Raw genomic sequence first — 20,943 nt, forward strand, 5'->3', positions numbered from 1 at the left:
CAGTTTAAAGAGATAAAAACCCAGCTCAAACCAGCCTAAACATAATAGGGAATTTACTGACTCATGTAACTTATGTTCAGAAAGTGATTGTGGCTTCAGGCATCGTTGAATCCAGGCCCTCGAATGATTTCACCTGAATTTGATTTCTCAGCTCTGCTTTCTTCATTATGGCATCTTTTTTTTTTTTGGCCATGCTGTGTGGCATGTGGGATTTTAGTTCCCCGACCAGGGATTGAACCCATGCCCCCTGCAGTGGAAGCGCAGAGCCCTTAACCACTGGACCACCAGGGAATTCCCAATTACGGCGTCATTCTGTAAGTAGGCTGTCCTCATTAATGGCAGAGATGGTCACTGACCACTCTGAATTGTACATCCTACCAGCTATGCAAACCCCATGAGAGCTCCAATAGAAGCATCTCTCTCACTGTCCTAGGTTGGGTCACATGTCCACTAGGAAACAGGTTCTGATTCCTGAAGGAAAATTGTGATGCTGTTTACAGAAAATGGGATGTTAGGTAGGCAAAATACATGTCCACTGTACTCTGCTGGGAAGCTCCCAGTTAAGGCAACATTTAATCACACCAAACATTTTACTGTTTTGTAAAGAACTGTGCTTGGTGCTAAATTGAATGTAGTACTTGAGTTCCTACTCTTAAGGAATTTTTAATCAAGTAGTAGAAATTAGATATGTACATAAATAGGGAATTCCCTGGCGGTCCAGTGGTTAGGAATCCGCACTTCCACTGCAGGTGGCACAGGTTGGATTCCTGATTGGGGAACGAAGATGCCGTGTGGCTTGGCCAAAAAAAAAAAAAAAAAAAAAAAAAGTATACCTAAATAATGGTTACTCTTGTGTATTGAGTGCCTAGTATATGCCAGCAGGCATTGTGCTAAATGTTTTATATGTATTGTTTCTTTGAGGGCAACTCTGTGAGAGTCACTTCTATTGTTACTTATACCAATTTTATCTGTTTAAAAAGCCATGCAGGCTTAGGAAGTATATGTAAGCCTGCCCAAGGTCACACAGCTAATGAGTAGTAGAACCGGGCGTCTAAATCCGGTCAGCCTTGACTCAGTCCAGTGCTGTACTTTAGCTTGCACTTGACCCATCAAGGCCTCTCTGCATCCATCCCATTCCCCACCCTTTTATTTATTTATTTTTAAATTTTATTTATTTATTTTTAAATTTTATTTATTTATTTTTAATTTTTGGCTTGCCACGAAGCTTGTGGGATCTTAGTTCCCTGACCAAGGATCAAACCTGGGCCATTGCAGTGAAAGCGCCTAGTCCTAACCACTGGACAGCCAGGGAAATCCCCCACTCCCCACCCTTTTAAATTGAACAGCCTGATTCTAAATTCCTGAGAACTACATGACTGACTCAGCTCATTTTTTTCAGGACATCACAGCTGATGGCTGGTCTGTAGATTGTCTGCCCTTATATCAGGTGCCCATCCTTGCTCCAATTAGCCCACTGGCTGGATGTCCTTGTTTGGGTTTGACCCTTAGGAGCCCAAAGAAGGGGCATGGCAGCCTCGCTGCTCTTTGAGTCTTTGTTCTCCTGAACTTCCCTCCCATCACCACCACCTAAATTCAGACTCTCACTACTTCTCTCCTGCCTAGATGTTCTTCCAGTCTCTAATCTCACCCCTGTTTACAGAGTGATTCTAAAAAAGAACTTTTATCACATCATTCCTTTTAAGTCTTTCAGTGGCTCCCCATAGCCTTCAGGGTAAAATCCAAACTCCTTACATAAGACTTCTCATGGCCTGGCCCTTACTTGCCTTTCCAGCCTTGTATTTTGACACTCCCTCTCTTGCACTCTTCAGATGGAACTTTTTCTGAACCACTTACAGTTGCCTGAACTCATCATATCCCCTCTTACTTTTTTTTTTAATATTTATTTTAATTAATTTATTTATTTTTGGCTACGTCGAGTCTTAGTTGCAGCACATGGACTCTTTAGTTGTGGCACGCGGGCTCCTCCTTGCGGCGTGCAGGCTTCTCTCTAGTTGTGGCGCGTGGGCTTCAGAGCACGTGGGCTCTCTAGTCATGGCACGTGGGTTCAGTAGTTGTGGCGCGGGATTAGTTGCCCCAGGGCACGTGGGATCTTAGTTCCCCGACCAGGGATTGAACCTGCGTCCCCTGCATTGAAAGGTGGATTCCTAACCACTGGACCACCAGGGAAGTCCCCTTCTGGGCTCTTAAATGTGCTCTTTCATGTGCCTAAAACCCTAATGCCCCACCCTGCCCTGGCTCCCCCCGCCCCCACACACAACCTAGCTAACTACTTGCTCGTTCCACTGGTGTCCTGGAAAACTTCTCAGCCTCCCTCTCCTTTTGGCCTGGGTCAGGTATCCACATCTCTTGGCCTCATAGTGCCCTGTGCTCACGCTAAAAGCATTTATCACTTCATATTTTAAGTGTATATTTATATAAAATCTTTTCCCATTAGAATTAAATTTCTTGAGTCAGCTTCACCCCCCCACCCCAAATGACTGGCACATAGTAAGCCCTCAGTAAATATTTATTGGACAAATGAACGAACCTTGGCAATGAGATCAAGTTGGCACATATCTGTAATCTTCTGAACTGGACTCTTTTTCCTCTGTTCATTCCAGGACCTGGGTTTCAGTGATGAGACATGGGGTATGATGTAACCCGTTTCCAGGGGGATGTTGACGAAGACCTTATCTGTCCTATTTGCAGTGGAGTCTTGGAGGAGCCAGTCCAGGTGAGTCAGTCTGATAGCAGGTTTGGCGGGGCAATAGATGGTAGTGGAGCTAGTACAAAATATTCAGGGACTTCCCTGGTGCCGCAGTGGTTAAGAATCCGCCTGCCAATGCAGGGGACACAGGTTTGATCCCTGGTCTGGGAAGATCCCACATACTGCAGAGCAACTAAGCCCGTGCACCACAACTACTGAGCCTGCGCTCTAGAGCCCACGAGCCACAACTACTGAGCCCACATGCTGCAACTACTGAAGCCCATGCGCCTAGAGCCCGTGCTCCACAAGAGAAGCCACCGCAATGAGAAGCCCGTGCACACAACCAAGAGTAGCCCCTGCTCTCTGCAACTAGAGAGAGCCTGTGCACAGCAACGAAGACCCAACGCAGCCAAAAATAGATAAATAAATAAATTTATATATATGAAAAGAAAAACATAATTGGAACATTTGGAAATTAAAAATATATATATTCATAGGAAATGGGGCCAATGGGAAAGTCACTGTGTTCAGGCCCCCCTTCCCCCACTCCCCGCACTCCTGACACACGCAGAATAGAGGTTTGGTGCAAAGGAGCAGTGGCGGCTACAAGAGGAATAGGGCCTTCCAGAGTCTGTTTAGAGGTGGACACCACAGAAGTACAGTGGTTCAGATTTTCTTCAGAGGTCACTGCAAGACTTTTGTGCTATAAAATGGTCAGCTATTTGTTTCTGTCCTCTTGACAGTAGTTTGGTAGCTTCTTTTTCTCTTCAGGGGCTCTGACTAGGTTCCATCTTCCTACCCATGACTGAACTTCTGGACTCTCCTAATAAGTTCTCTCTTCATTTTCATGATACAGTGTTTCAGGTAATCAGCCAGTCTTCCTGCAGGCATGCCTACTGTTTAACAAATAGGAAGTGGGGGAACTGTGTGAACTGACCTAGTTTCTTCCTGGCATTTACTGAAAAAAAAAAAGTTTTTGATGCAGCCATGTACTCTGCATTTTGATATGAAAGCTGCCACCTTCACTAGGTCATTTCTCTACCAGCTTTGCCAGACCAGAGATAATTGTATCTTCCTGGGGCAAGTATGAGGAGAAGCTCATGATTACCAGGCAAGTATAATGAATGAGATGAATTCTTAACAGTCATGGAACACCATTCTGCATGGTCCTTATTGCCTATACTCTGTAAATACCAATTAATCCTCTGCCGCTCCTGGCTAGCTGGAGATAATTCCATTTTCCAAACCAGGACACCAGTCAGTGAGGTCACATGACCCTTCCCCCACTCAACGCTAATACAACTCCCTGGGGCTCCCCTTGATTCTTGGAGTTTATTCTTACTCTCCAGTTTTCAACTACCCAAAGGAGAACAGATGCCTGAGCTGAATGAAAATCAGACTGCATTCCAGTGGCAGCTAGCCCTGGACCATTAGAAGCAGATTGGCTGGGTGCAAGCAAGCTCTCCTGGTGGTGTCAAGAGGTCATGGGGTATGTCAGTTCCCTCCCCACCCTGGCAGGGCCTTGTCTGTTTTCTAGCACTATCATTTGAGGTGAGTCACATGTGGAGAAGTCAGTGGCAGTTGGTGACTAAGGCAGAACCTCCCCCCCGACTCAGGCTTTACCTTCTGAGGAGCAGGCCAGGTTCCGGACACATTTCCAAGGGTAGAAAGCCTCTGGTAGGGATGCTGATTTCCCTACCTCATATTTATTTATTTTTTGAATAGATAATAAATTCATATGGTTCAGAAATCAAAACAGTATAAAAAGATATATGGTGAAAAGTCTTGCATCCGTCTTTGTCCCAGTCCACCTAATCCCCCCATAGATAACCATTTTTATTAGTTTATTTGGTATCCTTCCAGTGTGTATGTGGGCAGATACAAGCAAGTATGAATGTACATGTATATTTGCCAACCTTTCTTACACAAAAGGTACCGCATTCTATATACTTCTGCAGGGGTGGCAGGTTTAGATAGGAAGGTCACAAAAGAGGTTCATTTGAGCTGAGATCTGAATGATAAGGGGCCATTCTGGCAAAGGGGAGCCGCAAAAGCAAGAGACAGGAATGAGCAGGGTGTGGACAGGGAACAGAGAGAAAGCCAGAATGGCCTGAAGTCAGTGCTGGGAGCATGATGTGAGGTGAGGAGAGGCCAGAGGCACAGGGCCAGATCAAACAGAATTTTATAAATCCTGAGCAGGAGTTTGGATTTATTTTAAGTGTAATCGGAAACCATTGTAAAATTTTAAGCAGGCGAGGAATATGATCTAGTTTGCCTTTTTAAACGATCACAGCTGCTGAATGTAGGATGGATTATAAAGAGGCAAGGTAGAAGTAGGAAAACCAGTTAGAAGACATACTTAATAATATAGATGAGAGATGATTGTTTGAACTGGGTTAGTGGTAGTACAGATGGGGAAAAGTAGACAAACTGAGGATTTTTTTTTGAGAGAGAGGGTCTATAAGATTTTGAAAAGAATCAAATATTATGTCTTTAAGTGAAAAATAAAAATGTACTGACAGTTGGATTAATGATACTGAGAATGACTTCTTTCCTTATGAAGCCTTTCTGTGTTACAGTCTTTGGTGTCTGTGAGCATCTTGAAGGCAAAAACTGTCTATCTTTTTTTATCTTAAGCACGTAGCAAAATGTTTGGGACATAATAAGTGCTCGAGTCATTCATCCATTCATCAACATCTAGTGAGTGCCTACTGTGTTTGTCCCATGCTGGAGGCCAGATTGTACCTCCACAGAGGCCAGAGAGTCCTCTCACTTTGCATTATCAAGGAAGTAGGCTGAAATATCTTTATGAAACTGCAAAGAATGTGATTCTACAAAAATCTAGTCCTGTTTTCGAGGGTTGCCCTGGTCATTGGGACTCAGGGCAACGCCTCAGGTTGGGCCTCATAAAATAAGAACTTGGGGGAGCTCCCTGGTGGTCTAGTGGTTAAGGAATCAGCACTTTCACTACTGTGGCTCGTGTTCAGTCCCTGGTCGGGGAACTGATATCCTGCAAGCCACTTGGTGTGGCCAAAAAAAAAATTTTTTTTGAACTTTTGCCAGTAAATCTCTGCCCCCACCTCCTCTCTACTTATCCCTCAAAACCCATATCAAATTCTGTCCTGTCCATAAATACCTGCCCTGATTGACCTAGACTGGAAAGATCTCACCCTCTTCTGGATTTCTTTGGCAATTATTGAGTATGTAATCCAATTTGGCAATTAATAATTGACTACCTTATGTCCTCTCTCTCATTGTCCTGGAATATTATTTATATCTCTTACTGTTATATAACCTTTTACTTGTTTGTCTTATGTCACAATCCATTTGGAATTTTGGGCACAGGAAACATATCTGAAGCCTGTCCCCCACAATGCCTTGCCCCATAGTAGATCTATACTTGGCTGTGACCCCAGGGACCTCTGGTCCTAGAAGCTGCGCAGAGGCTTGACTGGCTTTGCGGAGTTATCGTACCCAGGCTCTTAGCTCCTGCTAATTCTCTTGTGCCCCTTTTGCCCTGCTCTCCCTTCTAGGCGCCTCACTGCGAGCATGCTTTCTGCAACGCCTGCATCACCCAGTGGTTCTCTCAGCAGCAGACGTGTCCGGTGGACCGGAGTGTTGTGACGGTCGCCCACCTGCGCCCAGTACCTCGGATCATGCGGAACATGTTGTCAAAGCTGCAGATCGCCTGCGACAACGCTGTGTTTGGCTGCAGTGCTATTGTCCGGCTTGACAACCTCATGTCTCACCTCAGTGACTGTGAGCACAACCCAAAACGGCCTGTGACCTGTGAACAGGGCTGTGGGTAAGGTTCCTGCCCTTCTTCTGCCCACACAGATAAGGGCCTTCCCGTTTATACCCCTGTCTCTGGATCCCCTGCTCACTAGCTGAAGAGGTCTCCTGCAGGCAAGGAGTGTTCCTGGCCTCCCTGGCTCCCTGCTCCAAGATCTCACTTCCGTGCTGCTTTCCGAGCTACGATCTTTTTGCTCTTGCTTTAATAAAAGAAGGGAGACAGCAATTCAGCAATCTCTGTGATACCACTAAAGACTGATTTACTTTATTCTATTCCTCCCTTTCATCCAGTACTACTTTTCTCTTTGTCAGATTGACTGCTCTAATTTCCAGGCTTCTCATATTCCCTGTTGTTCCTATTTTTTCTTTCTTTGGGGTGTGAAATATTTGATTAAATACTGATAGCTAGGGCTGTGAATCTAGGGCTTCTCAGAAGGAATGAGTGCACAGGCAGAATCTGTAGGAGGAAAGGAGAGCCACGTGGGAGAGGAAACACTGTCTTAGAGAGGGAAAGAGGCCCAGAGGAAGTATACAGCAAAGGGACGAGGGGGAGCTGGGGAGAAGGAAATGAAGGCAATAAGCAAGAGGGCGCCTGAATGTTGGAAATGAATGGATTTTAGTCATTTCAGGTAGGAAAAAGCCCTCTCAGCAGTTATCTGCCTTTGCTCACATGTCCCATTAATACTCCTATCCTGTTCTTTTCCCACCCTGGGTGGCAGCCTGGAGATGCCCAAAGATGAGCTGCCAAACCACAACTGCATTAAGCACCTGCGCTCAGTGGTACAGCAGCAGCAGACACGAATTGCAGAGCTGGAAAAGACCTCAGCAGAGCACAAACACCAGCTGGCAGAGCAGGTAGGGCGCAGAGAACACAGGGCAGAACACGTCTTTCATATGCAGATAACCTCACGCCTGTGGGTGGCAGGCGTGGATGTGAGCAGCAGATCTGTGTGTGCGCTTGAGAGCCTGGTCAGTGGATACTCTGCCTGTGCATAGCAGTGAATCAGGCTGGAGCTCTTCTTGCTTCCCTTCATCCCATCAGTGGCATTCATTTACTTGACATTTATCAAATGTCTTGCCTTGAAGGCACTATGCTAAGCACTGGGGATACAGCTGGGAATGATACAGTTGTATCCCTGTCTTCATGAAGCTTCCACTCTGGTTGTTCCTCAGCTCTCTCCATTTCCCTCATTCTCAGACAAACTTTTGTTTCTCATCTACTGTCTGTCTTAGCCATTATCCCTTGTTCTCCTCCCCCCCCCACAGAAGCGAGACATCCAGCTGCTCAAGGCGTACATGCGTGCAATTCGCAGTGTCAACCCCAACCTTCAGAGCCTGGAGGAGACGATTGAGTACAACGAGATCCTAGAGTGAGTGTCACTCAGGATGTGGAGTCATTCATCCCACGTCCTGGCACTGAGCCCTGGGGGGAGGGTAAGAAGAGGCCTGGGCTGGGGCCACTGCTTCTCAGATGTTGGGATGAAGAACAGGGCCAGAGGAGAAGGCGATAACCTTCAACCCTAGCAGAGGATCTTGTATTCTTTTGGGTGGTTGGAAGGGAAAGCTTACCCAAGCGTTAGATGGGTACCCACATGTACAAAGCCCTGTATTAAAGGCTGTGGGAGTGCTAGGAAGACCAAAAAGAGAAGATATTGTCCCTGACTTCAGGGAGCTTACAGTTCAGAGAAGAAGAGAGTACAAATCCAGGAAAGTGATCTAAAATAAAATACAGCAAAAACAAGTGAAGAAAACAAGCGAAGTCTAAGATCCCTTTCAGTTCTGGAGTTCTGCGTAGTTCATAGACTGTGAGTCAGTCTGTATAGTGCAAATAGTGCTGCGAGGGACACAGTATAGAGGAATAATTGCTTCATTCAGTACACATTTGTTGAGCACTTACTACATGCCAGGCACCATGTGCTAAGTATTGGGATTTTTAAGAAAAATAACAGGAACCCTACTCTCGTGGAGTTTAATCTGGTGAGTAACATGTGGTGACACTCGGATGGGACCGACTAGGGAAAGATCTGGAGTTTCTGAACTAATGATGGAAGGAAAGAAGGAGGAATCGAGTTAGGTTGAGTGCAGAGCAGGCAGTCGTTCCTATTAGGAGAAAAGCCAATGCAGAGAAAGGGGACGAGCTGGACTGACCACCTCCAACTCCCTCCACACAGGTGGGTGAACTCCCTGCAGCCGGCACGAGTGACCCGCTGGGGAGGGATGATCTCCACCCCAGATGCTGTACTCCAGGCTGTAATCAAGCGCTCCCTGGTGGAGAGTGGCTGTCCTGCGTCTATTGTCAACGAGCTGATCGAAAATGCCCATGAGCGTAGCTGGCCCCAGGGTCTGGCCACACTAGAGACAAGACAGATGAACCGGCGTTACTATGAGAACTACGTGGCCAAGCGCATCCCTGGCAAGCAGGCTGTTGTCGTGATGGCCTGTGAGAACCAGCACATGGGTGATGACATGGTGCAGGAGCCAGGGCTTGTCATGATATTTGCGCATGGCGTGGAAGAGATATAGGAGATCTCGACGGGCTATCTGGAAGAGATGAAAATCAGAAAATCCTGTCACTCCAGTAGCGGGGCCCTGAGTCCTCCCCACTTTCCTTAATACTGTGGCTAACGCTAGAGCCACACATCTCCCTGCTCTTCTGCCACTGAAGAGGGCCCCAGGGCACTCTGCTCAGGCTTTCGGGTGGGAAACCCAGATTCCCTCCATTTGCCTAATTTCTTCCCCTAAAACGTCTGTATATTTTCCATCTGGTTGGGAAAGTCCCCAGCTCTATTTCTGTTTTCCTGCCTAGGGTCCCTGGTTCCAGATATTTTCAGAAAGCACAAAGATACTCATTTTCTCTAGAGGATCAGGATGGAGTGAGGCATCTCTAACTGTTCCCCTCCTCCAAAACCAGGGAATCCAGAGCAGGCAGGCCTATTGACTCTATAAACAGCATTTAGAGGGCGGCTCTGGGGAGCAGACATCCTAAAGAAATGGTAAGGATGGAACAAAACCCTAGAAATAATGAGGCCAGTAGGCCATCACTGGTGGCCCTTAGGGGAAGACTGGACCTCTGTGCCAAGCAATACCCTGTTCAGCCCACCTTAAAGGTGTGGGCTCCCGCCGGGTCTGCAGATGTGCAGGTGGGGATGCCGAAAATTTCCAGATGAGCTCTTTTTTCCTACACTTTCTGACGATTAGCGAATGACAGGGTTGGGGTGAGTGAGGGGTTAGTCCATTGGGGTGAATATGCTCAGCAGGAAGCAGCGCTCTGGCTTTTGCTGAAATTGGGTAGGCACTGCCTCTGGCACAGGCCATAATAGTTCCATAGACCCCTCTCTCTCAGCCCTGTGATTGTAACTAGTTATTTTGATAATTTTCTTTGTCCATTGTTTGTTTATATTTCACTCCCTCCCTCACAGTTTTTCTTTTTTAAGAATGGCCTGATTATGGCTACCCCACTTTTCCAGCCCAGCTACATTGCTGGCAATTTAATTTATTTACTTTTTTTTTTTTTTAAGAAAGAAAAAAATTTTTACAAAACTTAAAACTTTTCTTTTGCTGTTCCTATTGTGGGGATTTTTGGATAGGGTGGGACGGGGATGGGGTCTGTTTTATATTTTTCCTTTTCAGCACAACCTTTGGCTTTAATATAGGAAAGGCCAAGGGAGTCCTTGGCTGAACTGAAGTCTGCCCCAATCCTCCATAACCCATCTTGAGATGAGGAGCTTCCTCTATTCCAGTGATGGATGTGACAGTCCAGCATCAATGACTGTGCCCTCTGGAGAACTTTGCTCCCAGCCCATCTAGGGTCTCACTGTAAAACTCTGGACTTGGAGTATTAATTTTGAAGAAATCCTGCCCGCCACTCCTCCCAACACCCGGTTTCCTTGGAGATATATATATATATATAGCTGGGTTCTAAGCTTCATCAGGCAAGATGGGATAGAAATTATGTCTCTGAGTACAGGCTGTGCTGTCTCACCCATACCCCCTTAGGACTTCAGCTGCATTTCGGGATGCCCAGGGCATTCCTTAATCCCTGGGGTGACTAGCAGAGTAAGAGAAGGGGAGGGATAGTGGGTATGATTATCTTGATATGCAGGTGGAAGTGGGGCTGGAGAGAGATGGCCATAAAGCTTCTCTTTTTGGAGCTTTTTTCCAGGCCAGCTTGCGGTAGGTCTGGGTAGCTGGGTCATGGTTCCACTGGAACTGTGGGGAGGAGAGAATACAGCTTGAAGGGGGTGAGGAACAGTCATATGTTCCAGCTCCAGGACATTGTGCTCAGGAATTTGAAAACGCTGCTATACTTAGTCTGGTTACTACATTTCTTCCACTCCCCTCTGCCCCTGCCTGCCTCACCCAGGCCCATACCCTCCTGTTGTCACCCTCAGATGGAGCCAGGAAGCTCAGTTAAGGCTTCCCTACCCTTTGCACTAGTGTCTCTGCAGGTTGCTAGTTGTGTTATATATGTGCTGTTCCATGGTGTTGACTGCACTAATAATAAACCTTTTACTCAACTCTCTCAATTCTTAATTCACATCACTCCCCTCATGAAGGTTCTCCTCTGCTTTGGCCTTCCTCTCACCTTAATTCCCCTGACTTCTTCCTTGCTTTGTAACCTACTCTTGTCTTAGAACTAACCTCTGTTTTAGGAGGAGTTCTGTCTGGGAGGAGAGTGCACCTCATATCTTCTTTGCCTTGTGTACCCTCCTACATCCTTCCCTCCTGACTCCTGTTCTGCACAGCTGAAGCACTCTCACCAGTCATCTGAATTGTGATCTTTTCAGGGTTTACCTTTGCTCCAAATCCATGTCTTCCCTATGTGTTCTGGGATTTTGGGACATTTTCTATAGAAGATATGCAAGTACCTTTCCCCCATGTCCCACAAACACCTTTGCTTTGGAATCTGGGATTCCATTGCAGGCAGGGAAGCCTCCACCCACAATGTCTCCTAACCAAGAAAGTACACAGGAGGAAAGGAACCTGGAATGACTGCACCTGCTGTGGTTGTCGAATCTTGATAAACCCTTTTGTAGGCATTTGCTGCCACCTTCTCCCTATCATGAGAAAAAAATCTTCTTTTACCACAGTGTACCGTATTATAAAGTTGTTGAGCATTTATCGTGCGCCTAACACAAATCTAATAGCACTCTAGGTACTTTAGTGGCGCCAAAAAAAAAGCATAAGGACATTCCTGTGCCCACTGAATCTACTACTTTCATACATACAAGGTCTGATTAGAAGATACCGATGAACGTATCACAGTATAGAGCACAAGTGGCAAGATATGTACTCTAATGATACCAGTAGTGCTTTTTTTTTTTTTTTAAGCTTCTTCAAAATTACTTTTAGAACCTGCTGCTCATTCTTTTGAATGTCATGAATGATGCTAAATCTTCCTTTTAAGGTAGACTTGGTTTTTTGGAAACGGTATTCATTGAATATCTATTCGGCAAGAATTCACTAGTGTGGGGCTGGGGGGGGGTGGTTCATGTAGCAAAATGGCACCTACCTTCAAAGAACTTACTCCCTAATTGAGATGAGTGTATAAGAAGACATCATAAATGTGGGAAGTGGATCTTACCACAAGCAATATGTGAGCAGAGGGAAGATAAAGCCACTGATTCTGATGGGTTCCAGGAAAGACTTTTCCAAGAGGTGTATTTGTTTTAGATCAGAGGTTGGCAAACTACAGCTTGCATGCTGCTGCCTGATTTTGTGGAAAAAGTTTTAACGGAACACAGCCATGCCCATTTGTGTTTATATATATTGTCTATGGCTGCTTTTAGATTACAGCCGTAGAGCTGAGTAGTTGCCATAGAACTATGGACCACAAAGCCTAAAATATGTGCTATTTGGTCCTTTACAGAAAATGTGCCAACCTGTTCTAGACTTTTTTTTTTTTTTTTTGCGGTACGCGGGACTCTCACTGTTGTGGCCTCTCCCGTTGCGGAGCACAGGCTCCGGACGCGCAGGCTCAGCGGCCATGGCTCACGGGCCCAGCCGCTCCGCGGCATGTGGGATCCTCCCGGACCGGGGCACGAACCCGTGTCCCCTGCATCGGCAGGCGGGCTCTCAACCACTGCGCCACCAGGGAAGCCCTGTTCTAGGCTTTTAAGGTCAGGACAATGGGCAGGGAAGTAGAAAGGGTTTGTTGTTTTTTCACTTTAGTATATACATTTGAAAATTCAGAACATTTTTCTACGTTGCCAAAATAACAAATGCTTAAAGTTAACACGTATCCTTAATCTAATACAAATCTATGTTCACCCTTCCCCAGCTGGTCTAAGAAAAGTACTTTTAGAGCTGATTTTTGTCCAACCTTGGATCCAATCCAGGAACCATGCCATTACAAAAGGTTATGTGTTTTAACTCTCTTAGTCTGGATTCCTGGAACAACCTTTTTTTGGTAACACTTATTTGTTGAAGAGAATTGGGCCAGTTGTGTAGAGAGTGGTCTCGGATTTGACTGATTGCTTCTTCACAGCGTCCTTTAACTTATTCCTCTAACCTCTATTTTTCCTAAACAGGATTAGATCTAGAGTCAGAGAGATTCTTTTTTTTTTTTGGCCACACTGCGTGGCTTGTGGGATCTTAGTTCCCCGAGCAGGGATTGAATCTGGGCCCTCAGCAGTGAAAGCGCAGAGTCCGAACCACTGGACCACCAGGGAATCCCCTAGAGTCAGAGAGATTCAAATTAACCATTTCTGGGGATAAAAGATATCACAGGAGATGTTCTTTATGTTGTGTAACATCAGGACGTAGGCCCAGTTGTCCCACCATTAGCCTAATCTCTTCACTGTACGCTTGTATTTGTTGAGAGAGATTTTTGAAACTGGCTAGGTGACAAATATGTGCCCTGAGAGAATGGGCAGCTGGCAGTGCAGCTCTGATTGGTCACTGCTATACAAGAACAGGGGCCCAACATTGCCCCTATTATTTTTTCAAGAACTTTTGGACATCCTAATGTTTATGCTAAATGTCACAACTTTTAAATGTTGGCTCAATTTATTTTTTAATGTGAGCCAAAAAAAGAATAAAACAAAACAAAAACATAGGATCCACCAGAGTTTTTTTTTTTTAGTTACTCATCAGTTTATTCAACCCATACTTATGGAGCTCCAGGCACTGTCCTGTGTGCTGGAGATACGTACAGCTGTCACAAAACCACCAAAGCCCCTGCCCTCCTGGCTGTAAAACTCTGGTTGAGGAGACAGACAAGAAACAAGATAATAAGAAAAACATGTTATGTTTGGTAGCATGAGTCCTAGGAGAAAAATAAATTGGGAAAAGGGGAGATGTAATTACAAACTGTAATTAACGTAATTACAAACTGGGGTAAGGGTCAGGACAGACACAAAGCAGGGTTTCTGCCCTAGATCTGGTGGTCAGGGAAGATCCATTTCTAGAGCAGAGGTCATTAATTCTATACTTCATCAGAATCACCTGGGAGTGGGGCTTAGTGGGCCCTATACTCAGGGACTGGCATTTTTCACATGATGCTTCTGGTCCCTGTGGGCCATATTTGGAGATGTTTTGGTCTGGAGGTGTGAAGGCAAGGTAGTGGAGTGGCTAGGAGCCCAGACTTCAAGGACAGCAGCTCTGTGATGCGCAACCTTGGGTAAGGTACTGCATCTCTCGGAGAGTCGACCAGAGTTTGCAACCAATGTTTTAGGCTGAGATAATACCATGAATAAAAACAAGTGGATGAATGGATAGAGAAGATGTGGCACATATATACAATGGAATATTACTCAGCCATAAAAAGAAACAAAATTGAGTTATTTGTAGTGAGGTGGATGGACCTGGAGTCTGTCATACAGAGTGAAGTAAGTCAGAAGGAGAAAAACAAATACCGTATGCTAACACATATATATGGAATCTAAGAAAAAAAAATGTCATGAAGAGATTAGTGGTAGGACGGGAATAAAACACAGACCTACTAGAGCATGGACTTGATATGGGTAGGGGGAAGGGTAAGCTGTGACGAAGTGAGAGAGTGGCATGGACATATATACACTACCAAACGTGGGGTGGATAGCCAGTGGGAAGCAACTGCATGGCACAGGGAGATCAGCTAGGTGGTTTGTGACCACTTGGAGGGGTGGGATAGGGAGGGTGGGAGGGAGGGAGACGCAAGAGGGAAGAGATATGGGAACATATGTATATGTATAACTGATTCATCTTGTAAAGCGGAAACCATTGTAAAGCAATTATACTCCAATAAAGATGTTAAAAAAAAAAAAACAAGTGAAGGTGAAGGACATGTTGAAGAGGGATGAGACTAGTGTAATCTGAAGCATAGAGTTTGTTGGAGGAAGTAATGGAAGATAAAACTAAAGATAATTTGGGGCCAATTCTTGGTAGGCCTTGAATACATGGCAGGGAATTTGGACTTTAGTTTTACAGGTAGGTTTTTTGAGAAGAGGAGTGACTTCCAATTCATGATTCTGATGACGATGGGAAAACAATGAAAATTTGGTGACAATATTAGTAAGCTTTGCAGTAATTCACGTGAGAGGATTAGAGCTTGAAATAGACCAGGAAAGAGGACAGAGACATGAGAGAAAAAATCCACAGGACTTAGTAACTGACCAGATTCACTCAGCCAACATTTACAGCGTACCAGTCAAATGCCAGACGTGGTTCTAGGCATTTGAGATACACAAATAATTGTATATTCCTTGAAAGGAATTTAAAGCTTAGGTGACGTACATTTGAACAAATAACGGGAAATACAGACTAGCATATTGCTAATAGGTAGGAATCAAGTACAATGGGACAACAGGAGGAAAGGGGTCAACTATCTACCCGGTGGGATGCAGGAGGGAAGTTTTCTCAGGAATCATTGGAGCTGAGTTCCAAATAGGATCAGATATCGGCAATGAGGAAAGGGGCTAACAGCCAGGCTGAGCATGTACTGTGAGTCACGAACTAAATATTAAACATCTAGTCATCCCAGCAGCTTTATAAAAAGACTATTATCATCTCCATTTTCTATGTGGGGAAACCAAGACAAAGGACAAAATTCACGTAGCTAATAGTAAGAATTAGGATTTGAACCCAGAAAGTCATTCCAGAGCCTGGGCTCCCAACCACTGCACATAACAAGGGGCATGTAACTAAAGATGAGTCACAGATAAAGACAGAGGTTTCTAATCTGTGAATGAGAGGACAGTGTCATTAACCTGAATAGGGAGGAGAAGAGGATGAGCAGGTTTCAGGGGTGAATGAGCTCATTTGGGGAACAATCGGTTGGAAGTGCTTCCCCATAAGAGGGGGTTAGCCAGAAAAAGGAAATGTGGGTCTACAGCTTAAGAGCAATAAGTTAGGGTTAAAGACGTGGATTTGGGAGTTATCTTCCCAAAGGTGATCAAGAAATTCCAGGAATGAATTCAGCCACTAGAGAGAACACGAAGAAAGCTAAGAATGCGACCTTAGGGAATTCCAGAAGTAATCTGGAACAAAATCTGGAAAACAGATGCATGATAAAGGTGGCTAGTGCTCAGCCTTTTTTTTTAAAGTAATTTTGAAGTAATGAATCATTTAAATGTGGCTCCTAAACTAGCTGTAAAGGAGTTCCAGAAATGTTTTGTGCTATGAGAGCATTCCTGAAATAAGTGTAGGTTGAGATCATTTCAGCTCAAGTCCTCTAATGATTTGCTTTACTGGATAAACTGCAGAGATCCAAGCCTCCTAACATTTGGAACAAGTCAACAACTTGCAATGGGATAATAAGTTCCTGTGTGTTAGATTTCCCCACACTAGCTTTTTAGTCACCTAAAAGCAATTTTGATTAAGATCTAAGAATTTGTAGCTGAAAAAATCAGTATAGGGTGGCATTAGCTAGTCATTGGTTTTAAGGTGAAGAGACAGAAGGAAGGAATTAGGCTGTGATGTGGAGACACCCAGCCTGATTAGATTAGGGTATCTTACTGGAAAGAATTAAGGATTAAAAAAATGGGTGATTTAGGCAAGGCATATTGATAATAGGAGCATGTGTTTGAACAGATGGGGCACTGAAATTCCTAGACAGGGGATTAATACGATGAAAGCAGTGTTTAGAGATTTAAGTGTGGTGAAACTGGGGCACCTGGAAGGCCACTGTAACACAAGCATGAAATAGATGATGTGATGGAGGAAGCAATGATTGATGAATGATGGGCATGGCAGAATAGAAAATGTCTGATAATTCTTAAGGTTGGAAATAGATGGAATTGAGAGAATAGTATTAACAAATGGGAAAAGTTGAGAATGTGATTCTGGGAAAGAAAAAGTTTTGTTTGTGTTTTAGGTCGGGGTCCCCAACCCCCAGGCCTCGGACCGGTAAGGGTCTGCACAGCAGGAGGGGAGCGGCGGGCGAGCCAGCGAAGCTTCATCTGCTGCCCCCCCATCGCTCACATTGCCGCGTGAACCATCCCCCCCAACCCCTGTCCGTGGAAAAATCATCTTCCATCTTCCGCGAAACCGGTCCCTGGTGCCAAGAAGGTTGGGGACTGCTGTTTTAGGTGACATTAGGTCAGCTGTGCAGACATATAGGCAGCTGGAGATATAGGACGATGGTGTGGCTGAGAGGCCATGCCTGGAATGGTAGCTTGGGGCTTCTCTCTCGAGAGGAGGGAAAAGAATGAAGCTTTAGTAAAACTCCACAGAAGAAGGGAGAAAATAAATGAGATGGAGAAACAGTGTTCTAAGAGAAAAGCAAGAAAGTACAATGTCTCCCAAGCCCAATAAGAAATCAATGGTTTCAAACATGGCAAAGTTTTCTACCACAGGCTATTAAAGATAGCATGGAGGGCTTCCCTGGTGGCGCAGTGGTTGAGAGTCCGCCTGCCGACGCAGGGCACACGGGTTCGTGCCCCGGTCCGGGAAGATCCCACATGCCGCGGAGGGGCTGGGCCCGTGAGCCATGGCCGCTGAGCCTGCGCGTCTGGAGCCTGTGCTCCGCAACGGAAGAGGCCTCAACGGTGAGAGGCCCGAGGCCCGCGTACCGCAAAAAAAAAAAAAAAAAAAAGATAGCATGGAGCTGGAGGCAGAGGGTATACATTTTATTTATCTTTTAATTTATTTGGCTGCACTGGGTCTCAGTTGCAGCATGCGGAATCTAGTTCCCTGACCAGGGATCGAACCCAGGTCCCCTGTATTGGGAGCTCAGAGTCTTAACCACTGGACCACCAGGGAAGTCCCAGAGGATATACATTTTATTTAAAAGAAAAAAAAAAAAAAGTAGAAAACAACATGGTGATTTGGAAGTGTCAAGTGAAGGTATAGTTTTTGTTTGTCCTAAATTAAAGAAGGATTGAATGAGTAGAGTAGGAGAATTTTAACTTGTTATGGAAGAATATTCATGGAAGGTTCCTTAGGAGGTTGAAATGAGTGGGACTGCAAGCCAAGGTGCAGAAGGTAACTTCAGGTCAGAAGAGCAAGGCCAAATACTGAACCAGAAAATGAAGAATGCCAGTGGGAAGAATGTAGTAAATACATAAGAATAGTGAGAAAGGGGGCCTGGTTATGCAACACAAAGAAAAATATAAGGATAGAGAGATACGATTTGTTGGGATAGAAGGGTGAAGGAATTGTGGGTGGTGGGCTGTGGGAATGGTTTAAATTTGAAATTATCTATTGTACAGGAAGGTTCAAAGTCTTGGCCTCTTACCCCCAGAGTTACAAGGCAAGCATCTGAGAGTGAAAAGTAGTATCTCAAGTACCAAACAACCTCAGCCAGCTTATTCTGGATCCAGATCCTCCATTTTGTAAACCATGGGGCCTTCTTCTCTTCAAAACATAGTTATCCGTTGCCCTCTGCTGGTCAGTTTTGGTCTTGGCTCTTCAGATATTTAAATTTGAGTGTGTGCAAAATGGGATTTGGTAGGAAGTCCAGTACAGAACCTATTAGATTCTATTCATTCAGTATATTTTTTTATCACATCTATGTCTAAGGCCTAGTAGAGGAGGTACAAACAAATAAGAAGCTTACAGTCCAGTCTGAGTGAAGATTAAAACATGTACACATGACTATGTTAAAAAACATCCATGTACGCAAAAAGATTTTTTTGGAGTGGCTTATATGTGCCAAGAGTGTATATTCTATGGGGGAAGAAGGATTTCACATAGAAAGATTAGAGAATAGGATATGGTGGGAGACAGGTGGTTAGAGAAGACTTCCCAGGAGAACCAACATTTAAGTGGAGACTGAGAAGAAGGTAAGGATGAGAAAGATTATTTCAGGCAGAGAGCGGCATGAACACTGAAAAATACTATGCCAGGAACTAACAGAATACCAGTGGATGAAATGTAGTGAATATGAAAAAGTGGGGAGAAAAAAAGGGACCAGATCATGAAATACAAAAAGCAACCATGGAAGGGTTTAAGGTCCCCAGCTACCTAAACCGGGGTAGTGTGGATGCTTTAGTGCAGCTTTATATACATCAACTCATGTGATCCTCAAAAGTACCCCTACCTTCCAAATGAAGGCTCCAGCAAGTGGTGGGCCCAGCCTGCACTCACCTCTGAGAAAAGTGGACACAGTTGAGACTATTTAGGAGGTAGAATAATGTAACTTGTTTTATTTTATTTTAATTAATTTTTGCAGAAGCGTGTCAAAGGAGATGCCTTGCATTCAACCTAGTGGATGGTGGTGGTAGGTTCTAGCTGTTGTAATTAAGAACCTCAAAGAGGAGGGGTAAAAAGACGGGGAGGATGGAAAATTATAATGGTGTGGGGGGCAGGGGGAAGGAAGTGGTGAGGGAAAAACAGCATGAGTGGAAAAAACAGCATAAGCAATTATAGGAAGGTGGGAAACTCCAAAGTGTAAATGTGTAAAAAGCTCTGTGAATTACCTTTGAACCCCCTGCCCTCTGGGGAACCTTCCTGGAGATGTGGCTGTGCAAGAAATAAAATACAGAGAGAACATCTTCAACAGGTATCCTAGATATTCCCCACAGTGAGCCATTGGGAATAGGAAGAACCGGCTGAGTGAGTACAGGAGGGTTAGAGGTTAGAGAAGGATTAATCCCCTAGCTAGGAACTTGGAACATGGAGAATTTAGAACACATAATGAGCACTCGATAAAAAGTGAGTTATCTTCGCACACTCTGGCTCCAGCTAGATTGGCGCAGCGTTCATGATTCAATAGGCTACTCCCCACTAGCCCTGTGATACCTGAGGTGCCGCTCTTCATAGCAATCCCAGTGAGAGAATGCCTTGTTTCCCCCGTCTTCATTGTAATCAGACCTACATGATGTGACGTCTGGTCATGAAATCCAGAGGTGCCCTCTTTACCTGGAAACTCCAGTTTTGACTATTATAGCACAACAGGTATTCACATTCCCGAACAAAACTTAACCTTTCTTCAACCAAATCCTTTGCTATGCCCTCCCAAAAGAATGAAACAAGGTTATGCCAAAACTCTGCTTGCAAAGCTGACGTTACAGAACTCTGAAAGTACCTTGTATCCTAGCAGCCAATACAGTTGTGCATAATTACGCTTCTCATGGTCACCCTCATTCCCGCCCCCCTCCCCCCAAATCCAGAGGTGAGACCTTCTGGCTTCTGTTTCCGAGACAAAAGGAAGTGCACGAAAGACACGTGGAAGACAAGGGGCTCCCTTCACACACTCTCGAAGGAGAAAAAAAAAAAGCGGCCGTCACGAACAGGATTCGAACCTGTGCGGGGAAACCCCATTGGATTTCGAGTCCAACGCCTTAACCACTCGGCCACCGTGACTTCCAAAACTACTCTCCGCCGCGCATTTACAGAAGGGGTCCGCACAGCGACCCGGAGGGAGTGCGACACAGGGAAGCCGGGCCAGGCCCAAACACACACACCCTGTGACCTCCTCCCGCCCCGCTCCTTACCTCTTCCTCCACGCCGCTCAAAGGAATAGAGTCTGGTGGACCGGGTGACCCAAGGAGGGAGGGTCTCCCGCCCCACGAAAATGAGGGTCTCAAGGAGCGTAAAACTATTCAGGAGGCGATGGTGAGGCCTGCAGAGGAAGCAGTTGGAGAGGGGGGGCTGGGCCCCCAGGGTAGCGGTTAGGGGACTCCTCGGGTTACGGAGTGAGAGGCGGACCTGGGACATGGCCTTAGGGGCGAAGGAGGCTCAGAAAGAGCTTAAACGGGCAACTCCTGGGGATGGATGAAAGGAAGGAACTTCTTGCAGAAAGGGGTCCGGGGTTCCTTGGGATTAGGGGCTCCGTGGGGTTAGAAATGGGCAAGGTGAGGACTACTCGGAGCTATGGGCTGGGGGCTTCTCAGGCCACGGGCATCCCCTTGGGGTAGGATAGAGAGGTACCCCACTTCCCGGGCTGAAAGGCAAGAAGAGAAAAGGCTTCAGGTCGGTAAAGGGCGATCTCAGGGGAGTGTGCGCCCCCTCCAGGAAACAGCCTCTTCCCCGAAGCTTCGGCCGCTCCCACCGCCGCCGCCGGGGAGGCCGCCAGGGTCCGC

At 45.6% G+C, this 20,943-nt stretch overlaps 1 protein-coding gene, 1 long non-coding RNA gene and 1 other non-coding gene across 6 annotated transcripts in view; 1 reads left to right on the top strand and 2 right to left on the bottom strand.

The window, feature by feature from the left end:
* Positions 1-10,682, top strand: part of RNF41 (ring finger protein 41) — a 24,420-nt gene extending 13,738 nt beyond the window's left edge. For 3 of the 4 annotated variants that reach the window (XM_007129357.4, XM_055082040.1, XM_055082041.1), the window contains 5 exons: positions 2,622-2,734; positions 6,241-6,512; positions 7,219-7,354; positions 7,766-7,869; positions 8,671-10,682. In XM_007129357.4, the coding sequence (XP_007129419.1) occupies positions 2,645-2,734; positions 6,241-6,512; positions 7,219-7,354; positions 7,766-7,869; positions 8,671-9,022 (954 nt within the window). In that variant the 5' untranslated portion in view covers positions 2,622-2,644 and the 3' untranslated portion in view covers positions 9,023-10,682. Of the gene's footprint in view, positions 1-2,621; positions 2,735-4,056; positions 4,197-6,240; positions 6,513-7,218; positions 7,355-7,765; positions 7,870-8,670 lie in introns of those variants that run through there. The other variant, XM_007129361.4, reaches the window with a different exon arrangement.
* Positions 8,958-20,923, bottom strand: LOC129391782 (uncharacterized). The gene is made up of 3 exons (XR_008616465.1): positions 20,356-20,923; positions 11,483-11,556; positions 8,958-9,040 (listed from the first exon to the last, which is right to left on the bottom strand). It is a non-coding gene; the product is annotated as an uncharacterized lncRNA (long non-coding RNA).
* TRNAS-CGA (transfer RNA serine (anticodon CGA)) lies at positions 20,143-20,224 on the bottom strand. Its single transcript has one exon. It is a non-coding gene; the product is annotated as a tRNA-Ser (tRNA).
* Positions 20,924-20,943: the final 20 nt, after the last annotated feature.

The sequence above is a fragment of the Physeter macrocephalus genome, unplaced genomic scaffold (assembly GCF_002837175.3).
Source record: "Physeter macrocephalus isolate SW-GA unplaced genomic scaffold, ASM283717v5 random_6, whole genome shotgun sequence".
Taxonomy (NCBI): Eukaryota; Metazoa; Chordata; class Mammalia; order Artiodactyla; family Physeteridae; genus Physeter; species Physeter macrocephalus.